This window comes from Aspergillus caelatus (assembly GCF_009193585.1).
Source record: "Aspergillus caelatus strain CBS 763.97 unplaced genomic scaffold BDV27scaffold_10, whole genome shotgun sequence".
In the NCBI taxonomy this organism is placed as follows: Eukaryota; Fungi; Ascomycota; class Eurotiomycetes; order Eurotiales; family Aspergillaceae; genus Aspergillus; species Aspergillus caelatus.
The window spans coordinates 204,906-232,158 of record NW_022475273.1 but is presented as its reverse complement, the minus strand read 5'-3'; the positions used below and the strand labels follow the sequence as shown (position 1 = coordinate 232,158).

The window sequence follows — 27,253 nt, the reverse complement described above, 5'->3', positions numbered from 1 at the left end:
TAAACAGTATCTAGTGTAGGAAAATACTTATCTCCACAACCCACGTTATGATTCTCCATTCTCTTATATCGTGGAATGGAGCTGCTACAATCAAGGGTACAATATCTTCAAGAACATTGTAATCACACCCAACGCAATAATGGAAAATATTGTAATGATCCAAATAACTTTTTTTTGTACTGTATGTACATGTATACCATCCGCAATATCCAATTGCTTCATCTATCGTACTATAAATCCACCCAAGTATAAATAACGAACCTCGTTTTACTTCTTCAGCGTCTTCTGCTTCTCCGCATCAATCAACTTCCTTCCCTGGACCACCAGTCCCTTTCGAGTTCTCACAGCATCCATGTACCGCTTCGCCACGTTCTCCCTATCCGCTAACTCGCCTAGATCTTCCAATTCTTCCTCGGTGGCCGGAACCCAGAAGGGGTCTTCGTCGAGGGCCTCAAACCCAGCGAAGATAAGCTGTGGTTGCGCTGCACCCGAGGTACGCTTACGAATTTCCTCGGCAAATCCGAAAGACTCGGCAACGGGGAGCAGAGCCAGGATCGTGAAGAAGGGGGTACCTTCCTTCATGGTCTCTGAGAGGATGCGGCCGCGGCGTCGGGTTATTACACCGTATACACGACCAAGGACTTCGGCTGTTTTGGGTCAGCATATACTCTGTGTAACTTGGAAGGGTAAAGGGGGTGCGTACTTGATGCTTGAATTTCACAACTGTACATGGCGAGCATGATTCGGGGACTCCAGTCGAGGAACCCTTGAGAAATGCTCTCACGGACTAGTCTGATTGCCTCTCCTGTCAGGCGACCGAGATCAAGCTCTTCCTCACTAGCGTTGACGGTTATCTCTTCTAGGAACACGGCTGTTCCTTGCATGGGCTCTTGACAGAGAGGGCCCTGCCCGGTTGCCAGTTGGAAGGCATACGTGATCTTGTCGCAGAAGTCACGTACGATCAGTGCTTCGCGGCTGCTGGTTTCTGTGTTGACGGTGGGCTGTTGCTTGGGATCTTCCAGTAAACTGTTACTTGTCAGTCTATGTCACGTGTGAATGTTACCGGGTTTCGTGATTAAACTTACAATTTCTCGCAAGTGTTGACTGCGGTGGCATCTACTAGGATGTTCGGTCCCACTCGCCTTGGGCCGAAGGCCGTGATTCTGTCTACGACGTCCTTCCATAGTTCCTTGTCCTCTTTCACTTCTTCGTCGAAGATCTTATTCAGTTCATCCCTGAAGTCCTTGAGAGAGAGCACACTTCCTTCGCGGGCTTCGTCTGTTGCGTCACTGGTCTCCACTTGCTGAGTGCTCTCCGGCGTTCCGTTGGCTAGCTTGTCCTCTGTCGCTGCGTGCCGCTGAGATTGTAGTCGTTTGATAGTTCCAACATGTTTAGTGAAGTATTCAGTCACGACTTCAGGCAGAGGCACAACACGTAGCCGGATAGACAACTGCTTTGATGCTGAAACCGCCAGAACACCACCCCGTCCTAAATCTGGGTTCTTAGGTGCAGCCATTTCCGGTGCGTTGACGATGGTTTCGCGGTATGGTACGATTGTTTGGCCGGTCTGAATGTCGCATTTGGCGAAACGTTCGCGGAGGTCCTTCAAGCAACGCTCGAGATGCAGTTCACCAGCTGTTAGGATGACATGCTCACCGTTGGGGAGCACATCGTACTGCGCGCAAGGGTCGCTTTGTTCGAGGAGCCGCAGACCGGTAACCATCTTGCCCAGATCGGAAGGGTTGGCTGGTTCTAGAGCAACCCTGACGATAGGGGGAGTATTGAGGGAAACACCAGCCAAGTTAATGCTTCCCTCGAGCTGTGAGCACAGGGTTCCGGTCTTCAAAACATGGCCTGCAAGACCTCCAATGCCGAAAACAACACCGGCGGGGACAGACTTCAGTGGCTCGAGACTTCGTCCCATAAGGAGATACAGGTCTGTGACAGTCACCTTCTGTGGTACGGGAGTAGCGTTCGGGTTTTCCGGTGAGAACTTCGGCGCGAGGACGTAGATAGAGTCACCAACTGAAAGGGTTCCTGAATATAGTCGCGCAAAACCAATCAGGTGTTCTGGATCTTCCTTCTCGTCCTCTTCCGGCGCTTCATTATTATCGTCAATGGTAACAGTTTCGAAGGCAGAAGTGATCCGTGCATAGCCGTCATCCTGCTGTTCACCATTAGCCTCTGCTTGCATTTTGGCTATTTCTTCTCTCTTTTTCCGAGCAATCTCTCGGGCCTCATCCGCCGACATAGTCCCGCCGGACCGTTTCTTGCTTGAAGACAGTTCACTTTCCGGAATGGCAACCATCTTGCTGACATACGCTACCACAGGCTCATCCAACCCCGTCTTGAACTTGATCATCGCGTCTTTCACTTTTGCATCCACAAAGTCCGCGCCAGGCGACTCCTCAATCAAGGCCGGTAACCGGGCTTCTTGGGCAGCTGGCGGACTAGGAAGGTATTCAATAACAGACACGAGGACTGCGGTGGAAAGAGGAAGCCACATAGAAAACAGTGTTGTCATTATATTCTTGGGGTCCCGAGATCGTAAAATATATGCCGGAATCGAGATATTCAGGGACTTTGTAATTTTCTCCAATAAAGCAGGGTCACTGTTCCTTGTCAGCCGGCGATCCATACCCAAGTATATGTTATACCATACCCTTTTCCTTTACCTCCGCCCGTCGTAGCTTCGTACGCAGCCCAGATGCTGTCCAAAACTAACTGAACGAACATCGGCTTCAAAGCCCGCCCTTTAAGATGCTTCTGTCCCAGAACTCGTTTCGTCTTGGGGTCCAAGTAGTAGTCTCCCCAGAGCACTTTTTCAAGAACCGCACGCTTGATCCCGAGCTTCTTTTCGTAAATAGTGGCGAATTGGCGGACGGTGAAGGCCCATCCGTCCACAGCACTGCAAAAGATGACATTGTTCTTCTCAGGGGCAAAGTAAAGGTCCTCATCATCTCGCTCTACATAATCCGCAGCGTCTGCACCCGCCTGTGTAGATTCATCATCTTGCGTTTGCTTCTTGGTACGATCTTTCTCGGCCGCCGCATTGGCACGTTCTTCCATGCGCTCTCGCCACTGGAGATCTTCCTCCATTCGCTCACCTTGGTAGAAGCTACCGATAACTGCATTGACCTGCTCTAACAATTTGCTCATATGAGAATAAGCCTCGCTTGGGCTCATCTTCAATTCAGTAACCAGTCTGTCGATCTTATTTATAACCAGGATGGGTTTCAGCTGCTCAACCCAGCTTTGACGCAGGACAGTGACCGTCTGACTGCAGACCCCTTCTACAGCATCGACCAGAACAATGGCCCCATCGCACAGACGAGAAGCTGTTGAGACCTCGCTGCTAAAGTCGATATGCCCTGGGGAGTCGATAAGATTGATTAAGTACTCTTTGGCTACCGGAGCAGCGTCAGGAGCAGGACGACGCATCATCGAAAAGAACAAAGAGATGGCCGACGACTCCATGGTAATACCTCGAAGCTGTTCATCCGGACGGGAATCCAGATAGCGGATCTTGCCCGCCAGCTTGGGTGAGATGATGCCATTAGTGGCGATAAGGCTATCGGTTAAAGATGTTTTGCCATGATCCTATAGCCACTCAAAATTTCCAGAATTAATAAGAGCAACTTTGTATCGGATTTAGCAGCCGTAGCTACTTACAACGTGAGCTAGGATACAAATCTGCGATAGTGGTTAGCTATGGTATCGCGATACGAAGGACGTTGTGACATCAAAGTGGGATGATGGAGGGGCTGCGTACATTCCGTATATCGTCGGGTTTCCGTTGAAGACGGACCAAATCCTCGACATTTACGACGGGCATTTTGGAAATAGGCTGGTGTCAGTGACCAACCTGAATCCGAAAAAACCAGTTCAAGGATCTTCCAGTGGTTAGAATACGTCTGAGTTAGTTGGTGTCCCGCGTATTGCGGAAGAATTCAATTTTATGACCAAAAATGGAAAAAATATTGGCGGAAAAGCCAAGAGCCTTTCAACAACCAAAAAATCACTGCAAACCAAAGCGGACTATGAGTATTATGAAGTTATAATTGGATTATCATGCCTGGAGGCGTTGCATCAAAAGTATTTTTCATTGATTATTAATTATTTTCGGGTTGTTATCAAATATGACGTTTATTCTACTGGTGCCGGCTGGCCGCATAGTATGAGTCAAATCGAGACATTATGACTGGGTAAATTGATAGTCATCATTCATCATTCTTCGTCAAACGAGAGCTTGATTTTCTTTTTCTTCTGTTTGGGCTTCCGAGAACTAGTGTCTTTCGGCTGCGTTTCTTCTTTCTCTGCTGAAGGCTCTTCCTCGCCAATAATCTTCGCCTGCTTTCGCTTCTTAGGTCCTCCTATCTCTGCCATGTTCTGTTTTGATATGGGCGCTTCTTGCGCGGTACTTGCCTTATCCTCTCCTTTATCTTGCGATGTAGGATGTTCCTGGCCGGGTTCTTCTTTCCCTGTATCCTCGACTTCCTTATTACTGTCGCGAACGAGAGCTTCATATTCCTCTTTGGATATCACTTCATTGCTCTCTTCGTCAACATAGGTAGGTTCATCATCATCGTCGGCATCTTTTAATTTTCGGGGTCGAGCAATTGGGCGCTCAAGGCGACCGGAGGTATCGCCGTATTGGTTCCGAAGTCGTTGTAAGAATGCTGGTTCTTTCGCCTCTGTTGTTAGAGTATCAGCCCAAGCTCTGCGCAATGATGATAAGGAGCCAACGTACCATATGCGAGGTTCTTTGATTTGAAGGACATGTTTTAGTTGTCCCGCAGCAAACTGTTAGTTTTAGATTCTCCTAGACAAGATAACAAGGGAAATATCGCTACCGCGACATGTAATATTGAAGCAAAGAAACAGAGTAGTGTTTCAACTCTTTATGTCCTCCGGGTATCAATGGAATATTGAAGACAGAGAGCTCGAATGGGACAGACAAAGTCCGTCAATGTCAAGATTGTTCTAATAGCTTAATCGCCTGCTTAGATGGGTAATGCCGCAAAGTTGTAAGAATGAATAAGTGTACATGGGAAATAAATACAATGAGCTAAGAGGACAAGAGTGGACTTGAACTTGATCGTTTGCGCATGGTTGCTTGCCGCCAAGAGATCTGCGGCTAAACCCAAAAGATAGGCGGAGGGTCGAAAAGTCCAAAGGAGCCGCAGCTCTTGTGGTGAAGAGCAATCACCTCTCTCTCTCCCCACGTCCATCCATCTTCCAGAAATATCATGCTGTGTGCAAGTGAGTAGCAAGTGTCATACACTATTACACTTTTATGGAAAACTGACGGTGACTGATGACAGTCTCGGGAGAGGCACCACAAGTGCCCGTCGTCTCGCCCAAGAGCGGTATGTTGCAACCTCGAACAGCACCCGCACCGTATCTAACGTCCACTAGGCAGTGTGTTTGAGAAGCGCCTCATCGAGGCATATATCGCCGAAAATGGGAAAGATCCCGTGAACGGGGAGGAGCTCTCTACCGATGACCTTGTTGAGGTCAAGTCCGACCGCGTTGTTCGACCCCGTCCCCCTACACTCACCTCGATTCCTTCCCTACTCAATGTGTTCCAAGAGGAATGGGACGCCCTTGCCCTGGAGACATACACACTACGACAGACATTGGCGCAAACGCGCCAGGAGTTGAGTACGGCTCTCTACCAAAACGATGCGGCGGTCCGCGTGATCGCGCGCCTGACCAAGGAGCGGGATGAAGCCCGTGATGCGCTTTCTAAGGTGTCCGTCGGCGCTACACGGTCTGGTGGTGGTGAAGCAATGCAGGTTGATTCAAATGGACTTCCTGAGGCAGTTTTGTCACGTGTTGAGAGTACACAAGCAGCGTATGTACAATGTTTGTGGTTTCTGAATCCCGACCTCGTAACTAATTGCAAATAGGCTCTCTAAGACTCGCCGTAAACGCGCTGTTCCGGAAAGCTGGGCGACCAGCGATGCTATCTCAACATACAAGCCCGCTCAGAGCACCGAGCCCCTCTACCCCGGTGGGAAGGCACTGTCTGTTAACGCCTCCGGGGAGCTTGCCCTTGTTGGGGGCGCTGACGGCGTTGTTGGTGTCTACTCGCTATCTCAGAAGCAAGTCGTTCAAAGTTTGCAAGCAAATGGCCCGGTTACCGATGCTGTTTGGGCAGGTGATAAGGCCGTCGTTGCTTCGTCTACCGGCTCTGTGAAGGTCTTCGAGAATGGCAATGAAGTTGCTGACTTCAGCTCTCATGCTGGTGCAGCCACTGCGCTCGCCCTGCACCCTACTGGCGACATTGTTGCTTCCGTTGGCGCTGACAAGAGTTACGTGCTTTACGACTTGGCGACCAACTCCGTGATTACCCAGATCTTCAGCGACTCATGTGAGTATATCACCGCCAATGTAATTTTTGTCCACCAGCTAATCTCAATTTTCCTTTTTAGCTCTTCTTTCCGTAAAGTTCCACCCCGATGGCCATCTTATTGCTGCCGGTGGCGTGGATGGACAGATCAAGATTTTCGATGTCAAGAACGGCTCGCCTGCCGCTAATTTCGCTATGTCTGGACCCGTCAAGTGCTTGTTCTTTTCCGAAAATGGTACATTCATGGCCGCGGTCGCCGAAAGTTCTACAGTTGTTTCTATTTGGGATCTCCGCAGTGCATCAGAAGTCAAAGCTCTGGACACCGGCAGCCAGATTGATTCTATCAGCTGGGATTACACCGGGCAATTCCTACTCACTGGCGGACCTAGCGGGTTGACCGTCCAGCAGTACACCAAGTCAACTAAGTCATGGTCGGAACCACTGCGAAGCGCTGTGCCTGCAGCTGCCGTGTCGTGGGGTGTTGCAGCTCAAAGTATTGTGGCTTTGAACCGTGATGGTGGAATCACAATGTTGGGGGCACAGTAATAATGATACCTTTCAGAGAAAACCAAAGCATTGAGTTTGTACTTTTAGTTCTTGAAATTATGGATGCTGTTTGTCACCTGAACTTCACAGTTGGGAGAGAGAAGAACGAACTGAAAGAATAAAAGACAATAGATTACTGTCTTGGATGTACTGCTGTTACCAGGAGTTGAAATTAACACATACCAAAAACATGCTACCGGCAGCCGTCACATTAATAATATAAATGTTGTTTCAGCCAGTGATCGGGACCTAATTTAGGAGTAGATCTGGTGACATGGGGGAGGGGGTTTCAACTTCCTCGTTCTCTTTTCCCGTATTTCTTTCGTGCACTTTTACTTATCTTATCGGGAGTCTCAAATACCGGTGGCCAACTGCTGATGAGGGCGGCATATATCATGTCATCTCTCCACCGCAAGGACTCGGCTCCGGACTTATTACTTTGGACGATTAGGAACCCTTCCACCAGCTGTATCGCTCCTTCGATTTCGACTCCCACGCCTTTCTCACCCTCTTCATCTTCATTCTTCCCGGCCACTCAGTTCTCCCCGCTGCTGGACTTCGGCCCAAGGAATTTGACATGAACGACGACTCAGGTGTGCAGTTTGTGGCTGCACGGCCAAGAAAGGTTCGCCTCATACCTTTCCGCTACCTTCGAGAGGCGGGGCACCCATTGTGCCAATGCTAGAGAGACGAGCGCTTGCTGACAATTATCATGAAACTACAGCGTAATCACCAACAAATGTCCCGAACGTCTCATTCACCCAGTCGCCGTTTCTTTTCACAAAATGGGGAGCCGTCGTCCTCCAGAGCTCCGACCAACCGGTTGCCACCCATGAGGTACGCCGGGGACGGTCTCGACATGAGGAGACCTGTCGTCTCGGCTTCCCCTCAGACAGATGAAGTGATCGATTTGACAAATGAACCGGATTCGCCTCCACAAGAGCGAGATAGGAGTTCTCGGGCGACATCGCGGCGACCTAGACAGCCCCGTTTTGGAAGGGATATCATGGCAGATGTTGTGGATCTCGAAGATGAACCGGATAATACAATTGACCTCGACTCTCCTAGCAGTCCAGAAGTTCAATTCGTGGGTGCCACCGTTCGGCCCCAGCTGCCTCGACCATCGCCACCACAGCCCAGAGGCTTTGATTTCGGCTCCGGGCTTGTACGGTTCCTACGGTTAGATAATCCCAGGGTTCAACATTTTCCTGGTAGAGGGTTATTTTCTAGGGGTCCTGGATGGAGAACCAGGGGGGCCCGTCACCCGCCACAAGATGTGGAGACATTTTGGATCGGTGATAGATCAGGCGGAGCAGTTGATCTGACGATCAATTTAGATATGGACGGTCCCCTGGCAATGGATTATCAAATTCAAGGGTTTTCGCCGGATCGAGGGTCACGGCCAACATACAAGCCACCTAGCCCGCCGCCGGAAGGGTTCACAAGGAACCTGGTAGAAGACGAGGTTGTCTGTTGTCCGAATTGTGATGTAGAACTCGGTACGGGTGATGAGATTCAACAACAGATTTGGGTGGTAAAGCAATGCGGACATGTTCGTATGCCCATAATGCGCCTTCTTCTAACCGGCTCTAACATCTATTCCAGGTTTATTGCGGGCAGTGTGCCACCTATAGGTCCAAATCGAACGCTAAGAAGGCATCGCAGCCTGTGAAGCCATTTTCTAAGTGTCAAGTGGCGGATTGTGGGAAGGCTGTCAGTGCACCAAAATCGATGTTCCAGATCTATTTATGATACATATATTCTCTCCTCCCCTTGTTTTATACAAGGTTTGCATGATTCCGGTGTTAGGTGGGCGGTTACTTGGTCTGGTTTACTACTTCTTCGATACCCTTATTGCATTGATGGTTGATGGGATGGATATTATATGGATTGCGGGTAGATCCATCGTTCGGTTACTAGCTACTGAACCATAGAATACGTTTTTGGTTACTTCGGAGCTACCTCAATAGGTTGCGATTCCTATTAACCTGATAATAATTAAGATCAATGCATTTTGTACATACATATGCTACATACTCTTTTAACATAAAAGCATTGGTTTCCCAGAACAAAACAAATAGAGGCCCATAATACATTGTATGAATATGACAAGCTGGAAGCGTCGCAATCCAGAAAATAACACCGTCGCAGTAAACCCAAAAACACCGCTTTAGACAGTCTTGACATCTCCGTGATACGGGGACCAGATGCCTCTGACACTCTCGTTGATACTTGTGACGGGCTTCTTGGTACGCTTCAATTTCTCTCCGCTGGCCTCCTTCAACAAATTCGCCTTCTGGAAGATCTGTTCGGGCTCGAGGTTGCGGACACAGACCGCTTTTTCACGTCCGTTGATGTAGTGGCCCTTGATTACAGGGTGCTTGTGTGGCCGTGGCGATACGCGGATTTCAATCTGAGGGTTGGCTTTGGCGAAGGAGGGAAGAGTGTTCTTCAGGAAAGCTCTGGAGTAACACCACCGTTAGCATCAATGACCAAGTTTTACCTCGTAGGAAAAGGACATACACCATCCCGCGGGAACTTCCAGCCCAGTCGCAGTAGTGAAAGTCCAAACGCTTGCATTGCAAAATAAAGGCACCCACGCCATTCTGCGAACCATTAGCTATTGTGAGCACCACAGATCCAGATTTGGAGGAGCTAGACATACTCTGGCTGAGGTAACTGCTCTAATTCCTTGTACAGGCATTTTCTGTAATTCTTTATTTGATTGATACAATCACTCGAAAATCGGTCCACGGAGAGATAGTTCACTTTTCAGCACCTCCGGGCATGGCTGTCATTGGTTCGCGGCTATGTCGGTTAGCGCGCCTAGCGTCTTCCAGAACTGCAATTGAGCTGCCAAGTCACGGAGGAACGCGAACTTGACAAACGAGACCTGCGGTAGTGTCTCAGAATAATTCCAACGCTCATCGTTGCTTATGCCCATTGCGCATGGGAATCGAACCCTCATTTTGTCCTACTGTGCTCTACTACTAACTGACTGAGGGCTCAAAGATGACGGACAAGCTCCCCCCTCCGCTCCTCGCCCTCTTTCAGCCTCGTCCACCCTTACGCTATGTTACTCCCATTGACCGTGCACCAGAGGACTGTAAGAAGAGTACACTCGGCGGTATCGCACAGTATCTCCCGGACTTGAAGGAGTACGAAGAGGAGTACCCGTACAATGCTACAGAGAGCTGGATCCAGCGCAAGTTGCGACAAAAGCAGGAGAAGAAGGAAAACATCGACAAACACTTGACAGAAGGCATTCATACATGTGTGTTATCTCCCTTAACTCTGTAGTTTCATCTGAGCGCATAAATACTGACCCTTCTAGTCGACCCTTCGAACGACCCGCAAGCTCGAGGCGACCCTTTCAAAACGCTTTTTGTGTCCCGTCTTAGTTACGATGTCAAGGAGTCCGATCTTGAAAGAGAGTTCGGCCGATTTGGACCTATTGAGAGGGTAATACTATTACAACCCTTCTTTTCGCTTTTCTTCGTTTAGTTTCTCGTATACTGATGTCATTGACTCTATCTAGATCCGGATCGTCAAAGACACTGTAACCCCGAAGGGTTCGAAGAAGCCGCATAGGGGATACGCTTTTATCGTTTACGAGCGCGAGAAGGACATGAAAGGTATTACTGCAAATAACCAACACCTTTATTGGCCACAGGTATCTGCGTCTTGAGATCGTTTTGCTGACATGATATACTTCTGATGGTTCCAGCCGCCTACAAGGAGACGGATGGCATTCGTATCAAAGACCGACGTGTCTTGGTTGATGTAGAACGTGGTCGCACTGTCAAGGGCTGGAAGCCTCGGCGATTCGGCGGCGGTCTTGGAGGTCGTGGTTACACCAAGGCACTGCCGTCGCGCCCTATTGGTCCTGGATCATTCGGTGCTCCCTCTGGACCTGGAGGTTACGGCGGTGGCTTCCGGGGTGGCTTTGGTGGTGGTGGTGGTAGAGGAAGGGGGGGCTTCCGTAATGAACGTTTCGGGGGTCCTCGTGGTGGTGTTGGATACCAAGGAGGCCGCAATGGATTTGGCGGCGGAGGCGGACAAGCTCCGCCAAACGCACCGTCTGGCCCCGGTGGTGGAAGAAGCGGTGGTTTTGGTGGCAGGTATGGTGATCGTGATCGGGGCGCAACCGGAAGCAACCGTGAACCCATTAGGCCAAGAGATGGCTTCTCCGACCGCGATCGACGGGATGACCGGGACCGCGATGGTGGTGACCGTCACAGGGACCGCGACAGGGACAGCTACCGTTACCGGGACCGCGACCGCGAGCGCGATCGTGGTGACCGATACGGAGGCCGGGAGGACTACGGACGCAAGCGATATCATGAGGATGATGCATACGATGACCCTCGCGCCAAGAGAAGATACTGAATACCTAGCCCCTGAAGGGTTTCCCCCATTTAGTACTCAACATGGTTTGCTGGTGGGTATTTCTGATCGATCTTCCAGTTTCTCTCATCGTCTGTTTTGGCAATGGGTAAGGCAAGGTCCACGCCGATCATTCAGGTCTCCTGCCGTCAGGCTTGACCATTACTTACAACAGTCGAAACATTACGCATCCTCATCTTACGCCTGAATCGAGGTATTCTATATACACCGCTGGGGTCTCATCATGATTTGATCCTTGGAATGGCCGTTTCCTTCCCGGAGAGTCGACGTCTACTGGAACCGGACACTTGGTCGCGACCCCTTTCTTACTGTTTTCCTTATCGAGTTATTCTTTTGCTTGCTTGCATGTCCTTCTGCCCTGTCAATTTCCTCTTCTCCAGGGTTTGCACTGCTCTTTACGGGGTAAGTATGTACTTTAGGTAGTCAACGTCTTTAGGTGGATTTCATGGAGGTGTTACGGGGGTCAGGTAAGAAGATCAGGTAAGGTTTTCTGCAACAACAAATAACCGATGCCAGGTATCTTCGTACAGTGTAAATCAAGGTAATGGTCGGAATAGTCTTATTTTATCCTCATGTAACAGGCCGATATATACGTCACTGTAGGTTTATTTTATGGTAGGACTTTAGCTTGGTATTCATGTATGTCCATCATACGCTCATCCAGCAATGAAGAACCCGTCATAAACGGGTACCACTCATAACAAGAGAAAGAAAAAAGAAAGAAGAAGAAAAGCAAGCGCCAATACCTAACTCCAAGAAATGCCCAGGGGATTTCGTCGAAGAAGAGAAGACATAAAAAAAGAATCAGAAAGAAGACTTTTTTTTCTATAGCCCCAAATTCCACCCCCACTTCACTGCTCAACCTCCATACCACCCTGCTCCTTCTCAAGAATCTTCACCTCTCCACTTTCCCGAGTCCAGCAAGCCTTCAGCGCAACATGGAACTCGGAAGTAGCAACACCGAACATCTTGAGCAGCGTCGTCTGCCGCGAATCGAGAACCTCTCCCTCCCGGCAAACGGGGAATGCCTCCTGGTCACCGGTCAACTCTAGCATAACCTTGCCCTTGACGAGACGAGTGGGGATGCCCAGCTTACGCAGCTCGGGCTCGATCGTGTGGCTGACTGGCTCGTCCTCCGAGGCGGGGATCTCGCCGGCGCGCGAGTACACAAGGCCATTGGGGATGCTGAAGGACCGGGTGCTGACGGTTCCGGCGCGGGCGAAGTCCAAGGGACGGAAGGAGTCAAAGTAGTTGGTGACGGACTCGGGGTCGCGAGAGGTGAAGAGGAGACCGACGGCACCGGTCAGATAGGGAACGAGCTTGTGCAGGTTGGTGGCTGCTTCGGATTCGGGGTTGTGGCCCAGTGCGACGGCCATGACTTTGGTCTTGCCGAAGAAGAGACTGCAAAGATGTTAGCCATTGATCCTAGGATATTCATGCATTGTAATATATTCCAATTTTCCATGTCCACGGGCCAAGAAAGTCCAATATCAAAATATGAACAATCCCCCGCAAAGGTTAAAAAAACTCACCGGCTATCAGCGAACTCAGTGCGCACATCCTTTAAGTAGGTATTGCGCATGTTATCAACTCCGAAGACGAAAAGATGGTCATATTTCTCGACAGATTCCCGGATATTGGCGTACAAGCGTCTGGTCTGTTCCTTGTGGGACTTTTTGGCGGTCTTGGTCTCGTGGACGACGCGGGCGCGCTTAGAGCGAGGCATTGTGGCGGAGTTGTGGGTGAAAAATTCGAAAACTCGGGTTTGAAATTATTGACACCCCGACGTTCTTGGACCCGGTGGATGGAGAAAATGGGTTTTATATACAAACGCGGAAATGGGTCGACTTGGAGGAGGTCGAAAATCAATTATTTTTTTCTTCACTGATAACAGTCGGAATATTGTTGATGCGGGGCTTATCCGATTAGATCTAAACTGCATGGGGAAATCAGCTGTAAATGCCTCCGCCGACTGACATACCGCGAAGTCTTGATTAGACCGTTGGCATATTCTCGCCTTGGTCCATGATGATCTAGCTGTGGGGGCTTTGATTTTGATTTTCTCTTAACCGTACTATACCAATTACTGTCATTGGCCGACAATGCTCGACTTCATGGATTATATCCAACTCGCGTTCGCCGAGGGGACTAACTGGAATCGCGACAATTCATACTCGTCGCTGACGGCCACAGCCCAGTGTAAGGACCCAATGCCTTCTCTCTTATTCTTTAATAAAGATCCCTTTAACTAACAGAGACACAGCCCTCCTGGATTTCTCAACCCCCGAGCGTCTACGCGTGCATCTTTCATCTCTATCGACCCCCAATTTCGCAACCAGCTATACCCTCGGCACAGTAGGCCTAATCGACGGCTCAGTGTCCTACCTCTACAGCACCGTCCCCTTCACCAATACACCAAGCCGGAGCGCCTTAATCCCTCTTCGCAAGCTATCCCCAGGCTACCGTCAAGTAACGCCCCCAATTGCCCCTATCGAAGACTGGAACTGGAACTCAATCCTCGACAATCCTCAAAATGTCCAACCGTCATTCGCCAGCAAGCCCACCCTGCTGCACGCAACATTACACCTCCCACCCCCAACAACCCTAAACGCCCTTTTCCTCCGTCGCATCTCCCCGACCATGCATCTAACACTAGCCGTCTGCTCGACGAGAGGGCCCCCGCTCTCCAAATCCGCGCCGCAAGCATCCCTCCTCACCCAGTTGTCCCACGACACCGGTAAATACAGCAACGAATACCTCTTCAGCACAGATAATGCGCTATTCGGCTGGCGAGGTCTATGGAACTTCGGGCCCGACCCTCGCTCCGCAACAGATACCGCCGCGCCGCGCCTATCGCTTCTATCAGCCGGCGCGGAGGCATATTACTCGCCTGTGTCATCGCTTATTGGCATGTCTACCGGTCTGAGGTTTAGTACGCTCCCCGCTGCGACGGATGTGCCTGCATCGACGGCGACGGGGTCTGCGACGGCGAATCAGAGTACCCCTATCTCTACATTTCCGTATACGCTTACCTTAACGCTGACGCCGTTGACTGGTTCCTTGTCGACAACGTATTCGCTTCGTGCATCACCCAATCTGGCGTTTAGTTCCCGCTTCGGGTTCAATGTTTACAGCTGGGAGAGTGAGATGGTAGCTGGTTGTGAACTGTGGCGGAAATCGAGGAAACAAGATGATGGGTTGGAGTGGGCGAGACGGAAGATGCGCGCTTCTGAGCCTTTGTCTCTGCCTTCTTTGCCTACTGAGCCGAAGGAGAGGCATGAGGAGGAGGCGACCGACTCTGTTCTGAAGATTCGGGTCGATCAATCGTGGAATGTACGGGTCCTTTGGGAGGGGCGCGTGAAGGAGCTTTTGGTGAGTGCTGGAGTGGGATTAGGGCCGAGTTCGTTCTCGTCTTCGTCGTGGGCGACTGCTGCGACTGGGTCGGGACAGAGTAGTGGTGGTGGTGTGCCGTCGTATTGGAGGGGCGTGGGTGTTTCGGTACTTTATTCTTCTTAATCCTCTTCTTAATTGTTTGGTTTTCTCAGATAATGGGTGTTTGGTCCGTTGTATAGGTGGCCCTTTTTTTTTTTTTTTTTTTTTTGTGCATGGATGTATATATTTAGTGTTAGAGCGGGATAGATGAGCCGTGTGATATGTTTTCTTGAAATATGAAAACCTCTATATTCATTTTGATATTTGGATCATAGAACTAATTTTGGAACGTCATAAATTTATCGATAAAGGAACCAGAAAATGATTATAGCCTATATTAACACCATCCATTTGCTTACAAACGAGCATTGATGATATCAACGACTGCAATTGAACGTTAGCATCTTATAAATACACAAGAAGGGGATAGAAAAGAACGTACAAGCAGGCTTCAAGCTGGCACCGCCAACCAAGAAGCCATCGACATCAGGCTCCTTGGCCAACTCGCGGCAGTTCTTCTCGCTGACGGAGCCACCGTAGATGATACGGGTGTTCTCGGAGGCCTCGGGCGAGATGGCCTCGGCGAGCCACTTGCGGATGGCGGCGTGGACCTCCTGGGCCTGCTGGGTGGTCGCGACCTTGCCGGTACCGATGGCCCTGTTGTACCTGTTAGCACCACAGTCTAGGGCGACGTGATGTCAAGAAAGAAGGTACTTACCAGACGGGCTCGTAGGCAATGACGACCTTAGTCCACTGCTCCTTGGTGAGCTCCTTAGCGGCAGCGTTGAGCTGCTTGGTGACGACCTCAATGGTCTTGTTGGCCTCACGCTCCTACATAAGACATTAATCAAACCAGATCATGCAATCCTCTCCAATAGGGAAAGGTTAAGAGCGGAGAGTGGACATATGAGCCATACCTCAAGAGTCTCACCGATGCAGAAAATGACGCTAATGCCACCGTCAATGGAAGCCTTAACCTTACGAGCAATGAACTAAAGCCAATTAGTGACTCAATCGCTAACGAATGTGCTGCAAGATAGGGAAATAAACAAACCTCGTCGGTCTCCTTCAGGATGACACGGCGCTCGCTGTGTCCAATGATGGCCCAGGGGATCTTGGCATCCTGCAGCTGGGAAACCGAGATCTCACCGGTGAAAGCACCATTGGGCTTGTCGAAGACGTTCTGGGAGGAAACGGCAACCTTCTTCGCGTCGGCGACCTGCTGGGCGAGGGTCAGGTAGAGAGCAGGAGGAGAGACGACGACCTCGGTGGTCTCGTCGAGCTTGGCCTCATTGAGGTTCTTGATGATGGAGGTAATGCTTTCCGCAGTACCGTTCCTGTATTGCAAGAGAGACAGAGGGTGTCCGTTAGCTTTCTGGTGGTTGTTGGTGTGGCATCAGGTCAGAGGGGGCATTGCGGGGCAGCAGTGGTGGGTGGTAGTGGGTGATGCCGTACATCTTGAAGTTACCACCGACGAAGAATTGGCGAGGCATTTTGAATGTGTGTTTATGTGAAAGGAAGATACGACGAGTTTGGTTGAGGAAAGACAGTGTGATTGTGAAGTTGAGTATGGGAAGAAAGAGTAGAGGAAGATCAGACGACGGGGAAGAGCGATGACATAAATGGTAGAAGACGGAAGAAAAACGAACCAAATCAATCCCACTCCATGGCGGGGTTGCGACTGCCTCAGGCCGGCATTGGTGGGGCTTATCGATAAGTTCTCGTCACCGGGTGCATGCAATGCGCTGTCAACTTGCTGACTTGGTCCTGAACATCCTGTCCTCTCTACGGATCCATCCTATGCAATAATCCCAGTTATAGTGCGGTAAGGTGCAGAGCATATCTCATATTCATGACTCATTCGAACTTCTTTTGAGAAAATACACACATGGAACGTATACACTAAACGCAATAGATCTCGACAAACGCTGGTATACAAAACGGTCCCCGGTGAATGACGTTATTAGTGTCTATCCGCCGCCCACTCACACCCGAAAAGAATAACAGAAACTAACAGAAAAAAGCGGCCCGAGGATAACAGGAACATTCAAACAAAAAGGGGAATCATGTAACGAAAAAAATGAAAGGAAAAGAAAAACTCAAAATTAATAATTTTCATAATACTGTCGAGAGTAATATGGACCAGCATCTCTCAGGGACATACGTCGGCGCAAGGCATCGTCCAACCTCTCATCTAACACATCCAGCATTCGCGTCCGATAGTCTAACTGCTTCTCTCGGCGCTCGAGTCGTGCTTCCCGATCATCGAGAATTCGGGTACGGATATCGTTGCGAGCTCGTGACCCACGATATCTTTCGTCGAGCTCGGGTGTATCCAAATCCTCGGAACTAACAGGGGCGTGGATAATCTTCGGGCGATCTCGGGTCTGCCGAGCAACTTCTCGGCTATGGACCCTCCATAGTTGCTTGTCGGAATCCCTGCTGTCGGCGGGTATCACATCGACATAATCATTTGGGTACTTGGTGCGACCCTGCCTGTTGTCAGATGCACCTGAGGGTTGTTTCCGGTAGTGGGAGCGGTATCGAGATGGCCCAGGGCGCCTTGAAGTAGAGGAATGCCGGCGAAAGAGACTTCCACGCCAGGGCTGCGCTTCTTTGCGTGTCTCTCCCTCATGTTCAGAGTCATCTGTAACTGAGCTAACGTCTTCAAAGTCGAATATTTCAGAATCGTCATCCCCGATACTGCTGGAGTCGGGGGCCAATTCTAACTCTGGGTCCACCACGTTGGGTGGTTTGACACTACCTCCTTGGGCGACATTCTCAAAGGAACGAGATTCATAGGGGTGGGAGGGCTTGTTATTAGTTACTGCCCCCCCGGCTGGGCTGTACAGGTGATGGATTCCTAGGTGTTGCGCACTAGCGCTTGGAACGCCTCTGACATGCTCCTTTAAAACCTCACTACCTGGGCCATTCTCCGGAACAGCCTTCGCGGTGTGGGGCATGGCTACCTGTGGACGCTGGTGCGCACCCACAGGGACCCCTCTAACATGCTCCTTCAGGACCTCAACAGCGGGGCCTTTCTCAGGAGCAGCTCTTGCGACGTGAGGCATTTGTGGTTGTACGCCAGCGCTCGCCACGCCTCTGGCATGTTCCTTTAGGGCATCAATTGCGGGACCCTTCTCTGGAGCGGCCCGCGCGACGTGGGGCATGGCTGCCTGTGGGTGGACCCCGAAAGAGAAATGAGCCGGAACTCCTTGTGGCAGATGTCCATGGTTAACCAATGGCCTTCCCCCTGCCTGCTGTGCCTGAGGCTGAGGAGGGGGTGGCGGCGGTGGCGGAGCTTGCTGAGTGAACTCAGGGTTAAGCTGCCGTGGGACATTGTGCACCTGCACCATGGGGGGTTGTTGTGCATGGCCCATATTAGGCCTTGTCCACTGAGGGACAGTTTCAATTTCCGCGTCCAATGGCCGAGGTTCATCGATGACCACGGGATTTTCGGCCTTCGGCTCAACCCTCTCCTTAGGTTTGCTAGGTAACTCGAACTCCACTTGCGCTACCTTGGGACGCGAAGAGGTAATAGGCTTCCCCATGATCACAACGTCCATGGAAACGGTCTCATAGTCTCCGCGCTTATTGTTCTTGCCTTTCATCTGTCGTTCTTCTTCCTTGACATATGCACAAGTCCACTCTAGGTGAGAATCCTCCTTCTTGAGCTCGTTGATGAGTTGGTCCACATGGGTGCGTTTTGCCTTTGAAAGGGACTGGTACTGTTGGACGCCGGGGAGCTTCTTCGCCCGTTTCTGGACCATGCCGATCAACTCCGCTTGCGTCAGATGCATTTGGCTCCTTTCCACCTGGTTCCAGGTGGGCTTTTGACCAGGGGTCGCATCTTTCTTGAAGAAGGTAAACCCAATATAAAAGTATGGGCGCGAGTCTGTTACTTTTGCCGCGGTGGAGTCCTTTGCCGGGGTAGAGTCGGACGCTTTCTGCCGATTGCCTGAGGCTGCTCTCTCTGTAGTGGCATGCTGGCGGGCCATTGCTTCGGCGACCTTGGCGGGATCTATAGAGCGCGGGGCGGTATTATGGATCGCACGAGAGGCCCCGGGGTATCCTTCTTGTTGGCCTCCTTGGTGTCCCACTTTGTGACTTCCAGGATGGACTCCAGGGTGACCTCCTGGATGACCAGGGTGGATAACTGGATGGCCTGCTGGATGAGGTGCTGGATGAGACGCCTGGTGAGCTGTCGCGTGAGATACTGGGTGAGGTGTGGGATAGGAAGCTTGGCGCGCTGCTGAGTGGGCGAATGGATAGGCCCCCGGATACGCCGACGGATGGTAGAGACCTGCTGGGAGTCCTTGGTAAACAGCTGGGTAGAGAGCTGGATTCACCGGCTGTTGAACCGCTGCATGGTGGGCGGGAGGCGCCGACGGCGTGGTTTTCTGGTTAATGACCGCCATTTCCCCGAAGGACTCCGCCTGTAGCAGGAGCAGATCGTCAATGAGTAAGACCAGACGTAGTAAGCCGTGCGTAGACAAACAATCGCAAGACAAATCGGACAAGGAGGTATATGGCAGAAAGACTACTATACAGGAAAGAAGCAAAAGGAAAAGAAAGTCTTCGAACAGAAGTCGAGGGTCAAAGCATATTATAATATATTTCTTCTCCTATCTGACCTACTCAAGAGGGGTAAGTCGGCTTTTTCAGGTCCAGATATTCGGCAAGTCTAGGACAAACACAATAATAATAATAATAATAATAATAATAATAATAATATGGCTGTGTTTCAGACCGTGGAAGATCCTTGTAATGTACTGTACTTCTGCCTGGTCATCTTTAGCTTTTGATGACTGCACGTCCGACGGCAGGGAAAATCCCCGACCTCCCAGGGTGATTTCAACCAGAATAAGACTAGTATTTCTCTTCACCATCATTGGCGGATTCACCCTCCATTACACACAAAAGTCCAGATCTCAGAAGAGCACCGAGCACCAGTGCCTGTTGTTTTCTCTTCACTTCCTTCTCCAGATAGCGCCCTGCAACACGAGGTGAACAAGGCGCAGAAGCACCCGGGCACTGTCAATAGTGAGGCTGCTGTCACGCACTCACCTTTTCCTTCGGTGACAGAATTCGAAAGAATGGTAATATAATGTATTGGAGGGGGAATCCTCAGCCGCAGGAAGGGTGGCTATGCGAGACGTCCAAGGCGATTGGAATCAAGAAGATAAAAATACGGTGACAATAATAGGCTACAGCCATCTGCCTGCAAGCAGCTCGGAAGTTGGGTAGAAAATTAGGGTATTCAGCCGGTCAGCTGTGTTACTGCCACTGCAATATTTCTTCAGGCAACAAGGACACTGTTACTGTTCAAGTCCTCAGAAGTTATACCATAACGTAACCCGACGACCGTTGGTGAAATCAAAATGAGCCTTTTTTTTTTTTCTTCTTCTTTTCTAACAACACTAGACTGACTCAGGCCCTCCATTGGGTTTTCTTCTGTGACGAGCGATGCAGGCGATATGCAGCTAAGACAGGCAAGCAGGCACCCATCGCCTAAGAAAGTCTGAAAGGTGTCCTTAGCGTCGAAGCATTTCAAATCCCCCTCTGATGTAGGATTACGTCCCATAGCATCAGATCAATGCAGAAAAGCAATGATGATTGTTTATTCAGTGGTGGACAGATTTGTGAAACTAGTTCAAGTGGTACTGCTTCTTGCTTACTTTTTTTTATTCAGCGTCGCACACCCGGGCACGTTTATATATAACTTAATTTTTATTTATTTATTTTTCTTTTGAAAAGAACGAAAAGTCCCGTCAATCTTCCTAGATAAATATTTATTTATTATTACTTCCACAACTCCTAAACAGATTTAAATCTCTCAAGATCCTTGGACACGACCCCGGTCCCTCGTGCATCGAAAATTTTTTTTCCTTCCCATCGCCCACCCTCCATCACACTCCATGGGAAATGAAAGGTACCAATCGACGTCCGCGTTATATTCTAATCCCCGACGATCTCTGCAGCGTCCCCGCATACATTGTGACGAAATTGCTTTATGATAGGCCAGAGAAAACAGCAGACAATTTAATGGAGGTATACAATACTATGCCAGAGGCCACACACAGTCCATTATTCTTTTTTTTTTTTACCGCTCTGACTCATTTCGCCTTGTTGCTCATGAGTGAAACACTGGAGTGGCAGTCCTTCTCATGCCCGATATTCAAGTTCAGTCCTTCTAAGAAAATAAGGAAAGAAAAGAAAAACGAAAAATACCAATTTCACGACTATCATCTTCTACACCATTCTCTTCAAGGAGTAGAGGACTTAATCCCTGCCGTTAGTTCATGTACACTACCCGTAGTTAGGGCAAAGTGGAGATTTGTCCTAAGGTTCCCTCCAATGCTTTCTGCATTACATACATACATGGTACATAATACATACTTACATACATACATACATACATAGATACACAACGTACCGGATGTTCAAGGAGAAAGTTAACTTCCTAAGTCCGATCGGTTTTGTTTTCCTTGACAGTTTTTGGTCTAAGTTAGTTCCGGATCTCGCCTTGTTGCTGGTTGATTTGAGCATTGATAGACTACTTCCCTCCGTAGGACCGAGGGTGGTAATCTTGATTCTTAGTTGTGCTGACGAATGGTTTTACTTCTGTCACCGCTCTTTTTGGGGGTGGGAAATGAAAGAAAGTATATTTAAAATTAAAATAGCCCTAATTGATGGCTAGTGATTCTATGAGCTGGTTCACGTGAACAATACATATTCTGGGATTCAGGATCAAGATATTCTTCTTGAGATGAAGGGGTGGCGAGGACTTGAGATAAGCCACGAATGGATCTATAGGTGAGGATTATATGAATAGAGTTTGTGATGCGGTGGTTGATTCATTTCCTAAGATCGAAGCTACCAACCTCGGTAGTCGGTACCAGGAAAAGCGTACAGGCTAGTAAATGAGTTGGTGTAGAATCAATGTTTAGTGGTAGTGGTAGTAATGACAGGGATACTTGTTACTTTTGTAAGTCTCCATATTTAAGATATTTCTGTTATATAAAGATTCTAGGTTGTATAATTTACTAACTGCGCTCTGACAGGTGTCTGGTGTAGACATATCAAGCAAATTCTGATTAGCTACTCTAGAGAATGATGACACGGTCAACACCCAGCCAGAAATAGCTATTTTTGACCGCGTTTTGCGAATTGTGCGAACTGTTGTTGGTACTTTCGTCTCTTCTGGTCAGCTATCGCTGATATCTAGTCGCCGGGTCCTGAGGCGAACTATTCAATCTATCCGTATTGTTATATTTGTCGATGGAATGGACATTCCTGGAGCATACTTGATAGAATCCTCTCAGAATTGATTGGATCTGAGATTCTCTGGACAGTTCGCTTCTCATTTGAAGAAGAGGACATTAATAACATGCATACCGATGCTTGGATCACTAACGAATGTCAACTCAATAACATAACCAAGCAGACATGAAGGATATCCATACTGGAATAGACTTGCCATATGTTAATTCCACATGACATTTGCACCACACCCATCTAGCATTCGTTTCCCGTTGACTCAAGCGTGTTCCCCTTTTATTGCTTTTCTTTAACCAATTTAGCAACAATTTCTTCCTATAGAAGCAAACAAATATATATTATCGGGATCATCACGAGAAGCAGAGCATTCCCTCAATTCATATTGACCCAGCAGCAGCGCATCGCGAATAGCCCGTTGGTGTCTTCGAAATGGCTGTGTACCAGTTTCCATTCCTGACCCGCACATCGAAGTGAAACTGGTGGTGTTCGTATCTCATCTGTTCAGCGAACGACCTCTCCTTCAAGGCTGGAACATGTCGAACTGAGAGGCAGATATTCAGGACACCTCTGCTTAATGCTCTATCATTGTTACTTTTGAAAACATAGCTAATAAACCACTTCAACGTTGAATTGTTGGCTTGGGTTAATCCCGGTGCTAAATGAGTGTGTCCATACAAGCGATGCATCGCGTTCATAACTTCATCAAAAGCAAAACAAACAAGCAAGAAGCTTCATGCCCTCCAGCGCGAGCCTTATCCCAGTAGTCTGATTCAAACTGGACATCTGGTATCCAAGTGTCTGGTCATTTAGAGTTGAACAGTGAGGCAGTTCAACAAGCCCTGTGACGAGTTCATGAGTATTTCCATTAAGTATCTCCGGCCATCTTACTTACAATTCCATTGGTCTCGCAGCAGGCTGCCTGGTTGTTACAATTTCCCACGAGAGCTAGCATACTATTAGCGAGAACACAAAGTGTAAAGACAGAGCCATTTCTTACGGAGACAAAGCACAGGAAGAACATTCAGATTCAGAATGCCGTTAGTCAAACCAGTGCAGCATTTATTGGCTTGCGCAGCAGTGCATTGGGACGGAGTGTCACCAGTGGGCGTAGCGCTGGCAATGGTGAAGGTAGCAATGAGGGCAATGGTATGCAGGAACTTCATGGTGGCAGATTGAGTTCTTTGTGAGCCTAAGAAGAAGCGGGGGTGCAATATTTCTTTTTGAAGATGATAAGATGCTCGAATTCTGTTGCGTTGAGGAAAAAAGAAAAGTGGTAGAAAGGTGCGGGTTTATGGAGGCTTATATAGCTTGCTCGCCCAAGATACTGTCCGGTTTGGGTCATGGCTTGTAGGCCAGCTGACTCGGTATACCAGTCATCATTCCGGTTTCTATAAATGAGTAGATACAAGAAATAAGATCTAGAATCTGTAACGTGATCAATCCTCTGGCGTCTCGCCAATGAGCATTTTTTTTCATAGGACAAAAGCTAAATGCACAGAACATGCTTCTCGACACAGTCCAAAACAGTGTCAGTTAGCACAGCCTAGTTGGTCAATCGGCTCTTCCTCTAGATAACCTAAAGACTTCTGGAGCACTGGATTTACTGGTAAATGCTTTAACTCAGTGATTCTGCCTACAACGAGAGCTACAGGCTCATTCCCTAAACTATACCTTTTGTTATTTCCCAAGTCTCCCTTTATCCCACGTCAACGAATGCCAATTCATTGCTATCCTATACAATGCCTTTGAATAACTGTTACGAATTAGGGATGAAAGTCTTCACGAAATCACAACAGGCCTCGCTCCAGGCCGCTTGTAATGGTACTAGTTGCACCAGATTGACCACACTCAATGTAGGGTTGCACCTCATCTTGCATACGCAGTCACCTATCACCGGCTCAATTTCCAGACCGGAGCATCATTACGTACTACTGTTACTCATAACTTGCGCCGAAACCAGGAAACGGCGATGTTGAGTGAGACGATTGCCTACCTATAATCATGTCCAGGAGCTATCTTGCCTGCCGATTCGCTAGGACCTTTGTCTAGTCAAGTACAGTTTCTCGCTACTAAAATCTATGCCAGTTACACTGGTCATCCTAATGAGGGGAACATGAGCATAAAAGATCGCCACATTCCCATCCCCTTGGAATCTACTGGTGGTGTTTCATGGCCAAGGCGGGGTGCGTCTTTATCCCTTGCTTAACACTGCGGAGGGTGATGATGAGCCCCAAGATAATAAGCTCGTTGCGACAAAAGTCGTTCACCAACAAGTATCTGGTCCTAAACTTCGCTTTTGTCAATACCAGCTGACATTAAGGGCCTCGCCTTGCTATGTCTCGTGTAACCCAACGATGGGCTTACCTCGTCCTAGTAGACAGCGTCATGGTGCCCGATTTCTGTTTCCATTCTAGTAGAAATACTTGTCTCGACAATTCCTGTTCTTGAGCCAGCTGTACAGTAGGTAATGAAGATGAGGAGCGGCTGTTTTCTGGGTGCCTATGGTGATCTGATATTGTTGTGCTACAACGTAAGCCTTCCTGCGACTTTGCCTGATGCTCACACATCTCGAACTTCCTCCAGCATTCAGATGTAAGAGCAGAGCCACCCTTTGCGGTTCGTAGGTCTGGTGACCATCTCGGCTTAGTGGCGTTGGCTTACTCTCCCTATCGGTATTTAGTACTTCGTACCTCTTCGTATAGAAACAGGCAATGTAACAAGAGCTGCATGTTTCGTATGGGAGTAGTGTTCTCGTGCCAGTGCTCTGAAGAATGCCGTTGACAACTCAAAGATAAAGTCAGTGATGGCTGAGAGATTGAAGCCATGCGTCTTATATCTGGCGGCTGGAAGGAAATCTAGAATCAGGTCAGTCACTCGTAACACATCACAGAAGACGAGCTTCATAACTAGAAAGCATGGTAAGCAAGATACTTTGTGATCCATCTACTGAGAATCACTCTAGGCTCTCATGCAGTCACTCCTGTTTCTGCAATTTTAGTTAACTAATCGATTGATATAGCTACGCCTTGGATACCTAGCTGTATCCTTAATCTGATGGCAATATGTCCAAGTATGAGCGGAAATCATAATGTTGCAAGTAGTCCACCCACTCCCTAAAATAGTGCAGAGGCCCACGTATCCGTAAAGTCACTGAGAGACAGTTAAAACTAAGCACAGTTATGTGCGGTCTGAGCGACCCGAGGGCTTTCTTCCTTCACGTCCTTCAATTTGACCAATTCAGCACCAAATCAAAGACGTCGTAATTGTTCCAGTTTCTCGACCTTGCGGCCTGGACATCGTTAACCGCCCTTGACAGGATCACCGGAACCGCCTTCTCGCTCAACCCACCATGAGATCGCAGGGGAAAGTCCATTACACTGGAGAGGTCATGCTCCGACCTACAACTCCCAATGACCGTCGACGACGTCGAAATGACCACAATGTCTCCTTCCCGATCTAAAGGCATTGCGTACTTTTTCGCCGCATCCTCTCCGCTAAGAGCAACCTCTGTTTCTGTCAAAGCCTGGCAGAAAGCAAGCGCCGGCTCCAACAGGGTCTGATTCCTAAGATAGACGCGCACAAATGATCCAAGTGCCCCATGGTGGCGCACGAACGGGTCCGTTATGGGGCAGATCACCCGTGTTGCATTCTTGCCAAACTTTGCGTTTAACACATCTTGGAGGAACAACACATTGGGCTCTCCCGCATCGTTGGACTTGCGACTCATTCCGTGGTCACCAGTCACGCCGACAACCGCCATCGCAGCCAGCTTTGCCAGTCGTTCGTCAATGGTGTTCATAAAGTCATCAGCCTCCGGACTACCAGGGCCGTGCTTGTGTTGCACATAATCAGACAGCGTCAGGTAGAGAAAGTCAGACTTATCCTCCTGGAGTAGCTTAATGCCAGCATCCAGTACATACAGGGACAGGTCGGCAGAGTATTGACTCGGAGCAGGTCGTCCAACCCATTGCTCGACGTCTGTGATCCCGTTTTCCGCCAGGGTGCATTCGGCAGCTTTCTCCGCCGAGAAACAAACGGCGTCATCTTTCAGCCCGTGGGCGAGGATCTTCCGCAGTTTATCTTTGGCCGTTACGGCTGCTATGCGAACTCCGCGCTGTGACATCTGCTCGAGCAGCGTGGATCCGCGGAGTAATGAGTCGTCGCAGATCATGGTTTCTTTGCCGGTCGAGCGGTCTAGGAAGAAGTTGCCCGCAATGCCGTGAATGCTTGGGGGTGCACCTGTAATAATTGAGACATTGTTGGGGTTGGTAAATGAGGGCATGCAGCTCTTTCCGGTTGCATGAAATCCGTTCTTCAGGAAGCTGGCGAATGTGGGGAGTAGGCCTCTGTCGAGTCCGGATTGGAGATACTCTGGGTCAAAGCCGTCGATACATACGACGACCGTCGGGCGTTTAGGGAGGTGATACTCGCGAAAATGGAGGGTGAAAGTTGCTTGGGGGTCTGCTGCTATCAGCGTTGGAGATTCCTATTATGCAGGACATATACTGACTAGGATGTTCCATCGTATAACGCAATGCTTCCTAGAAGGCAATAGGTAGGGATATTGATCCTAAACTGGGAAGAAGCTATGAGATTATTCCATGTCGTGAGATACCAACACTAAATATACATACTCAAGGGACGAAGTCCGACTTTTGTTCCCCACTTGATTCTATAGCCCTCGCAAGTCCGTCCGGTTTGAGATGTCGCGCCTATCGTCGGCTCTACTTTCTCGGTACGAAAACCGCACATCCGGTGCGAAGACCGCGGAGATGAGCGAAGACACTAGCCACACCAGAATGACGAAATAACATTTACTATTATCAGCGGGCGTAAGTTCCGATGTTGGGTGTAGCTTCAGAACGAGGTCAAGCTGCGCACATATCTAGACACCGAATCCGGCCTGCAGATTCCAAGTAGGAGAGAGGATGAGCAACGGGGGAGTGGGAGCGGCGTAAGCTGGATAGGGTTTTGTTTCTTGTTCTTTGTTTTCGTTGGTTGTCTTTGCCGGAATATCGACGTCGTAGAGCGCGCCAACTAGCCTCACTGTATAGAATAGGTCATTTATTTTCTCCATAACAAGTATGCAAGGCGAAAATGTACATATACCAAGAAGAACCAGGATGCTACACGCTCTTTGCTAGCCCGTTGCCCGTGTGATACACGAAAACGACAGACGGTGGTCTAGACTCGGAGGTTCGAAATCTATAAAATGCTTCAGTATAGTAGCTC

General features: G+C 49.2%; 12 protein-coding genes across 12 annotated transcripts; 4 read left to right on the top strand and 8 right to left on the bottom strand.

Moving 5' to 3' along the window:
• Window positions 1-134: 134 nt before the first annotated feature.
• Window positions 135-4,094, bottom strand: BDV27DRAFT_120623 (GTPase RIA1). The gene is made up of 6 exons (XM_032065158.1): window positions 3,773-4,094; window positions 3,673-3,693; window positions 2,663-3,600; window positions 1,086-2,612; window positions 704-1,026; window positions 135-647 (listed from the first exon to the last, which is right to left on the bottom strand). Exons 1-6 carry the CDS (start codon window positions 3,833-3,835, stop codon window positions 268-270), a joined length of 3,252 nt encoding a protein of 1,083 aa, XP_031932723.1. The 5' UTR covers window positions 3,836-4,094; the 3' UTR covers window positions 135-267.
• A 122-nt stretch (window positions 4,095-4,216) lies between these two features.
• On the bottom strand, window positions 4,217-5,069 carry BDV27DRAFT_120622 (DUF4604 domain-containing protein). Its single transcript, XM_032065157.1, has 2 exons — window positions 4,751-5,069; window positions 4,217-4,694 (listed from the first exon to the last, which is right to left on the bottom strand). Exons 1-2 carry the CDS (start codon window positions 4,779-4,781, stop codon window positions 4,228-4,230), a joined length of 498 nt encoding a protein of 165 aa, XP_031932722.1. The 5' UTR covers window positions 4,782-5,069; the 3' UTR covers window positions 4,217-4,227.
• Window positions 5,070-5,203: 134 nt separating this feature from the next.
• On the top strand, window positions 5,204-7,088 carry BDV27DRAFT_120621 (WD repeat PRP19 family protein). Its single transcript, XM_032065156.1, has 5 exons — window positions 5,204-5,262; window positions 5,325-5,369; window positions 5,419-5,857; window positions 5,913-6,376; window positions 6,438-7,088. The coding sequence occupies exons 1-5, from the start codon at window positions 5,250-5,252 to the stop codon at window positions 6,899-6,901; spliced, it is 1,425 nt and encodes a 474-aa protein (XP_031932721.1). The 5' UTR covers window positions 5,204-5,249; the 3' UTR covers window positions 6,902-7,088.
• A 291-nt stretch (window positions 7,089-7,379) lies between these two features.
• On the top strand, window positions 7,380-8,779 carry BDV27DRAFT_1932 (putative RING finger domain protein). The gene is made up of 3 exons (XM_032075963.1): window positions 7,380-7,526; window positions 7,626-8,453; window positions 8,507-8,779. The coding sequence occupies exons 1-3, from the start codon at window positions 7,479-7,481 to the stop codon at window positions 8,651-8,653; spliced, it is 1,023 nt and encodes a 340-aa protein (XP_031932720.1). The 5' UTR covers window positions 7,380-7,478; the 3' UTR covers window positions 8,654-8,779.
• A 193-nt stretch (window positions 8,780-8,972) lies between these two features.
• BDV27DRAFT_1927 (mitochondrial 54S ribosomal protein mL43) lies at window positions 8,973-9,640 on the bottom strand. The gene is made up of 3 exons (XM_032075961.1): window positions 9,567-9,640; window positions 9,425-9,507; window positions 8,973-9,363 (listed from the first exon to the last, which is right to left on the bottom strand). The coding sequence occupies exons 1-3, from the start codon at window positions 9,603-9,605 to the stop codon at window positions 9,072-9,074; spliced, it is 414 nt and encodes a 137-aa protein (XP_031932719.1). The 5' UTR covers window positions 9,606-9,640; the 3' UTR covers window positions 8,973-9,071.
• A 148-nt stretch (window positions 9,641-9,788) lies between these two features.
• Window positions 9,789-11,419, top strand: BDV27DRAFT_1917 (U1 small nuclear ribonucleoprotein 70 kDa). Its single transcript, XM_032075960.1, has 4 exons — window positions 9,789-10,175; window positions 10,236-10,363; window positions 10,440-10,536; window positions 10,629-11,419. Exons 1-4 carry the CDS (start codon window positions 9,914-9,916, stop codon window positions 11,288-11,290), a joined length of 1,149 nt encoding a protein of 382 aa, XP_031932718.1. The 5' UTR covers window positions 9,789-9,913; the 3' UTR covers window positions 11,291-11,419.
• Window positions 11,420-11,945: 526 nt separating this feature from the next.
• Window positions 11,946-13,145, bottom strand: BDV27DRAFT_1913 (ribosome assembly factor MRT4). The gene is made up of 2 exons (XM_032075956.1): window positions 12,841-13,145; window positions 11,946-12,709 (listed from the first exon to the last, which is right to left on the bottom strand). Exons 1-2 carry the CDS (start codon window positions 13,032-13,034, stop codon window positions 12,160-12,162), a joined length of 744 nt encoding a protein of 247 aa, XP_031932717.1. The 5' UTR covers window positions 13,035-13,145; the 3' UTR covers window positions 11,946-12,159.
• A 175-nt stretch (window positions 13,146-13,320) lies between these two features.
• Window positions 13,321-14,878, top strand: BDV27DRAFT_120616 (mitochondrial distribution and morphology protein 10). The gene is made up of 2 exons (XM_032065155.1): window positions 13,321-13,507; window positions 13,572-14,878. Exons 1-2 carry the CDS (start codon window positions 13,411-13,413, stop codon window positions 14,822-14,824), a joined length of 1,350 nt encoding a protein of 449 aa, XP_031932716.1. The 5' UTR covers window positions 13,321-13,410; the 3' UTR covers window positions 14,825-14,878.
• Window positions 14,879-14,963: 85 nt separating this feature from the next.
• Window positions 14,964-16,372, bottom strand: BDV27DRAFT_120615 (triose-phosphate isomerase TPI1). The gene is made up of 6 exons (XM_032065154.1): window positions 16,196-16,372; window positions 15,795-16,077; window positions 15,658-15,732; window positions 15,459-15,571; window positions 15,183-15,397; window positions 14,964-15,124 (listed from the first exon to the last, which is right to left on the bottom strand). The coding sequence occupies exons 1-6, from the start codon at window positions 16,231-16,233 to the stop codon at window positions 15,096-15,098; spliced, it is 753 nt and encodes a 250-aa protein (XP_031932715.1). The 5' UTR covers window positions 16,234-16,372; the 3' UTR covers window positions 14,964-15,095.
• Window positions 16,373-16,424: 52 nt separating this feature from the next.
• On the bottom strand, window positions 16,425-19,429 carry BDV27DRAFT_120613 (uncharacterized protein). The gene has a single exon (XM_032065153.1). The coding sequence runs from the start codon at window positions 19,156-19,158 to the stop codon at window positions 16,846-16,848; it is 2,313 nt and encodes a 770-aa protein (XP_031932714.1). The 5' UTR covers window positions 19,159-19,429; the 3' UTR covers window positions 16,425-16,845.
• Window positions 19,430-22,628: 3,199 nt separating this feature from the next.
• BDV27DRAFT_120612 (uncharacterized protein) lies at window positions 22,629-23,269 on the bottom strand. The gene is made up of 3 exons (XM_032065152.1): window positions 23,019-23,269; window positions 22,914-22,966; window positions 22,629-22,860 (listed from the first exon to the last, which is right to left on the bottom strand). Exons 1-3 carry the CDS (start codon window positions 23,182-23,184, stop codon window positions 22,828-22,830), a joined length of 252 nt encoding a protein of 83 aa, XP_031932713.1. The 5' UTR covers window positions 23,185-23,269; the 3' UTR covers window positions 22,629-22,827.
• Window positions 23,270-25,244: 1,975 nt separating this feature from the next.
• On the bottom strand, window positions 25,245-26,544 carry BDV27DRAFT_152923 (alkaline-phosphatase-like protein; the record flags this gene model as incomplete). The annotated part of the gene is made up of 2 exons (XM_032071676.1): window positions 25,245-26,482; window positions 26,532-26,544. 2 exons carry the CDS (start codon window positions 26,542-26,544, stop codon window positions 25,245-25,247), a joined length of 1,251 nt encoding a protein of 416 aa, XP_031932712.1.
• Between the last annotated feature and the right edge of the window lie 709 nt (window positions 26,545-27,253).

Coding starts and splice junctions, on each gene's coding strand:
- BDV27DRAFT_120623 (XM_032065158.1), bottom strand. CDS start 3,835: ATGCCCGTCGTAAATGTCGAGGATTTGGTCCGTCTTCAACGGAAACCC. Junction 3,601..3,672: donor TTTGTATCCTAGCTCACGTT/GTAAGTAGCTAC, acceptor GAGTGGCTATAG/GATCATGGCAAAACATCTTT. Junction 648..703: donor TTGTGAAATTCAAGCATCAA/GTACGCACCCCC, acceptor GACCCAAAACAG/CCGAAGTCCTTGGTCGTGTA.
- BDV27DRAFT_120622 (XM_032065157.1), bottom strand. CDS start 4,781: ATGTCCTTCAAATCAAAGAACCTCGCATATG. Junction 4,695..4,750: donor ATCAAAGAACCTCGCATATG/GTACGTTGGCTC, acceptor CTCTAACAACAG/AGGCGAAAGAACCAGCATTC.
- BDV27DRAFT_120621 (XM_032065156.1), top strand. Junction 5,858..5,912: donor GTTGAGAGTACACAAGCAGC/GTATGTACAATG, acceptor AATTGCAAATAG/GCTCTCTAAGACTCGCCGTA. Junction 6,377..6,437: donor CCAGATCTTCAGCGACTCAT/GTGAGTATATCA, acceptor TTTCCTTTTTAG/CTCTTCTTTCCGTAAAGTTC.
- BDV27DRAFT_1932 (XM_032075963.1), top strand. CDS start 7,479: ATGAACGACGACTCAGGTGTGCAGTTTGTGGCTGCACGGCCAAGAAAG. Junction 7,527..7,625: donor TGGCTGCACGGCCAAGAAAG/GTTCGCCTCATA, acceptor ATGAAACTACAG/CGTAATCACCAACAAATGTC. Junction 8,454..8,506: donor TGGTAAAGCAATGCGGACAT/GTTCGTATGCCC, acceptor CATCTATTCCAG/GTTTATTGCGGGCAGTGTGC.
- BDV27DRAFT_1927 (XM_032075961.1), bottom strand. CDS start 9,605: ATGCCTGTACAAGGAATTAGAGCAGTTACCTCAGCCAGA. Junction 9,508..9,566: donor GAGCAGTTACCTCAGCCAGA/GTATGTCTAGCT, acceptor AATGGTTCGCAG/AATGGCGTGGGTGCCTTTAT. Junction 9,364..9,424: donor GGAAGTTCCCGCGGGATGGT/GTATGTCCTTTT, acceptor GTGTTACTCCAG/AGCTTTCCTGAAGAACACTC.
- BDV27DRAFT_1917 (XM_032075960.1), top strand. CDS start 9,914: ATGACGGACAAGCTCCCCCCTCCGCTCCTCGCCCTCTTTCAGCCTCGT. Junction 10,364..10,439: donor GATTTGGACCTATTGAGAGG/GTAATACTATTA, acceptor GACTCTATCTAG/ATCCGGATCGTCAAAGACAC. Junction 10,537..10,628: donor GCGCGAGAAGGACATGAAAG/GTATTACTGCAA, acceptor TGATGGTTCCAG/CCGCCTACAAGGAGACGGAT.
- BDV27DRAFT_1913 (XM_032075956.1), bottom strand. CDS start 13,034: ATGCCTCGCTCTAAGCGCGCCCGCGTCGTCCACGAGACCAAGACCGCC. Junction 12,710..12,840: donor ACTGAGTTCGCTGATAGCCG/GTGAGTTTTTTT, acceptor ACATCTTTGCAG/TCTCTTCTTCGGCAAGACCA.
- BDV27DRAFT_120616 (XM_032065155.1), top strand. CDS start 13,411: ATGCTCGACTTCATGGATTATATCCAACTCGCGTTCGCCGAGGGGACT. Junction 13,508..13,571: donor GCTGACGGCCACAGCCCAGT/GTAAGGACCCAA, acceptor ACAGAGACACAG/CCCTCCTGGATTTCTCAACC.
- BDV27DRAFT_120615 (XM_032065154.1), bottom strand. CDS start 16,233: ATGCCTCGCCAATTCTTCGTCGGTGGTAACTTCAAGAT. Junction 15,398..15,458: donor ATTGCCTACGAGCCCGTCTG/GTAAGTACCTTC, acceptor CAGGTACAACAG/GGCCATCGGTACCGGCAAGG. Junction 15,125..15,182: donor TGCCAGCTTGAAGCCTGCTT/GTACGTTCTTTT, acceptor GTTCAATTGCAG/TCGTTGATATCATCAATGCT.
- BDV27DRAFT_120613 (XM_032065153.1), bottom strand. CDS start 19,158: ATGGCGGTCATTAACCAGAAAACCACGCCGTCGGCGCCTCCCGCCCAC.
- BDV27DRAFT_120612 (XM_032065152.1), bottom strand. CDS start 23,184: ATGAAGTTCCTGCATACCATTGCCCTCATTGCTACCTTCACCATTGCC. Junction 22,967..23,018: donor TCTTCCTGTGCTTTGTCTCC/GTAAGAAATGGC, acceptor ATAGTATGCTAG/CTCTCGTGGGAAATTGTAAC. Junction 22,861..22,913: donor GCTGCGAGACCAATGGAATT/GTAAGTAAGATG, acceptor AACTCGTCACAG/GGCTTGTTGAACTGCCTCAC.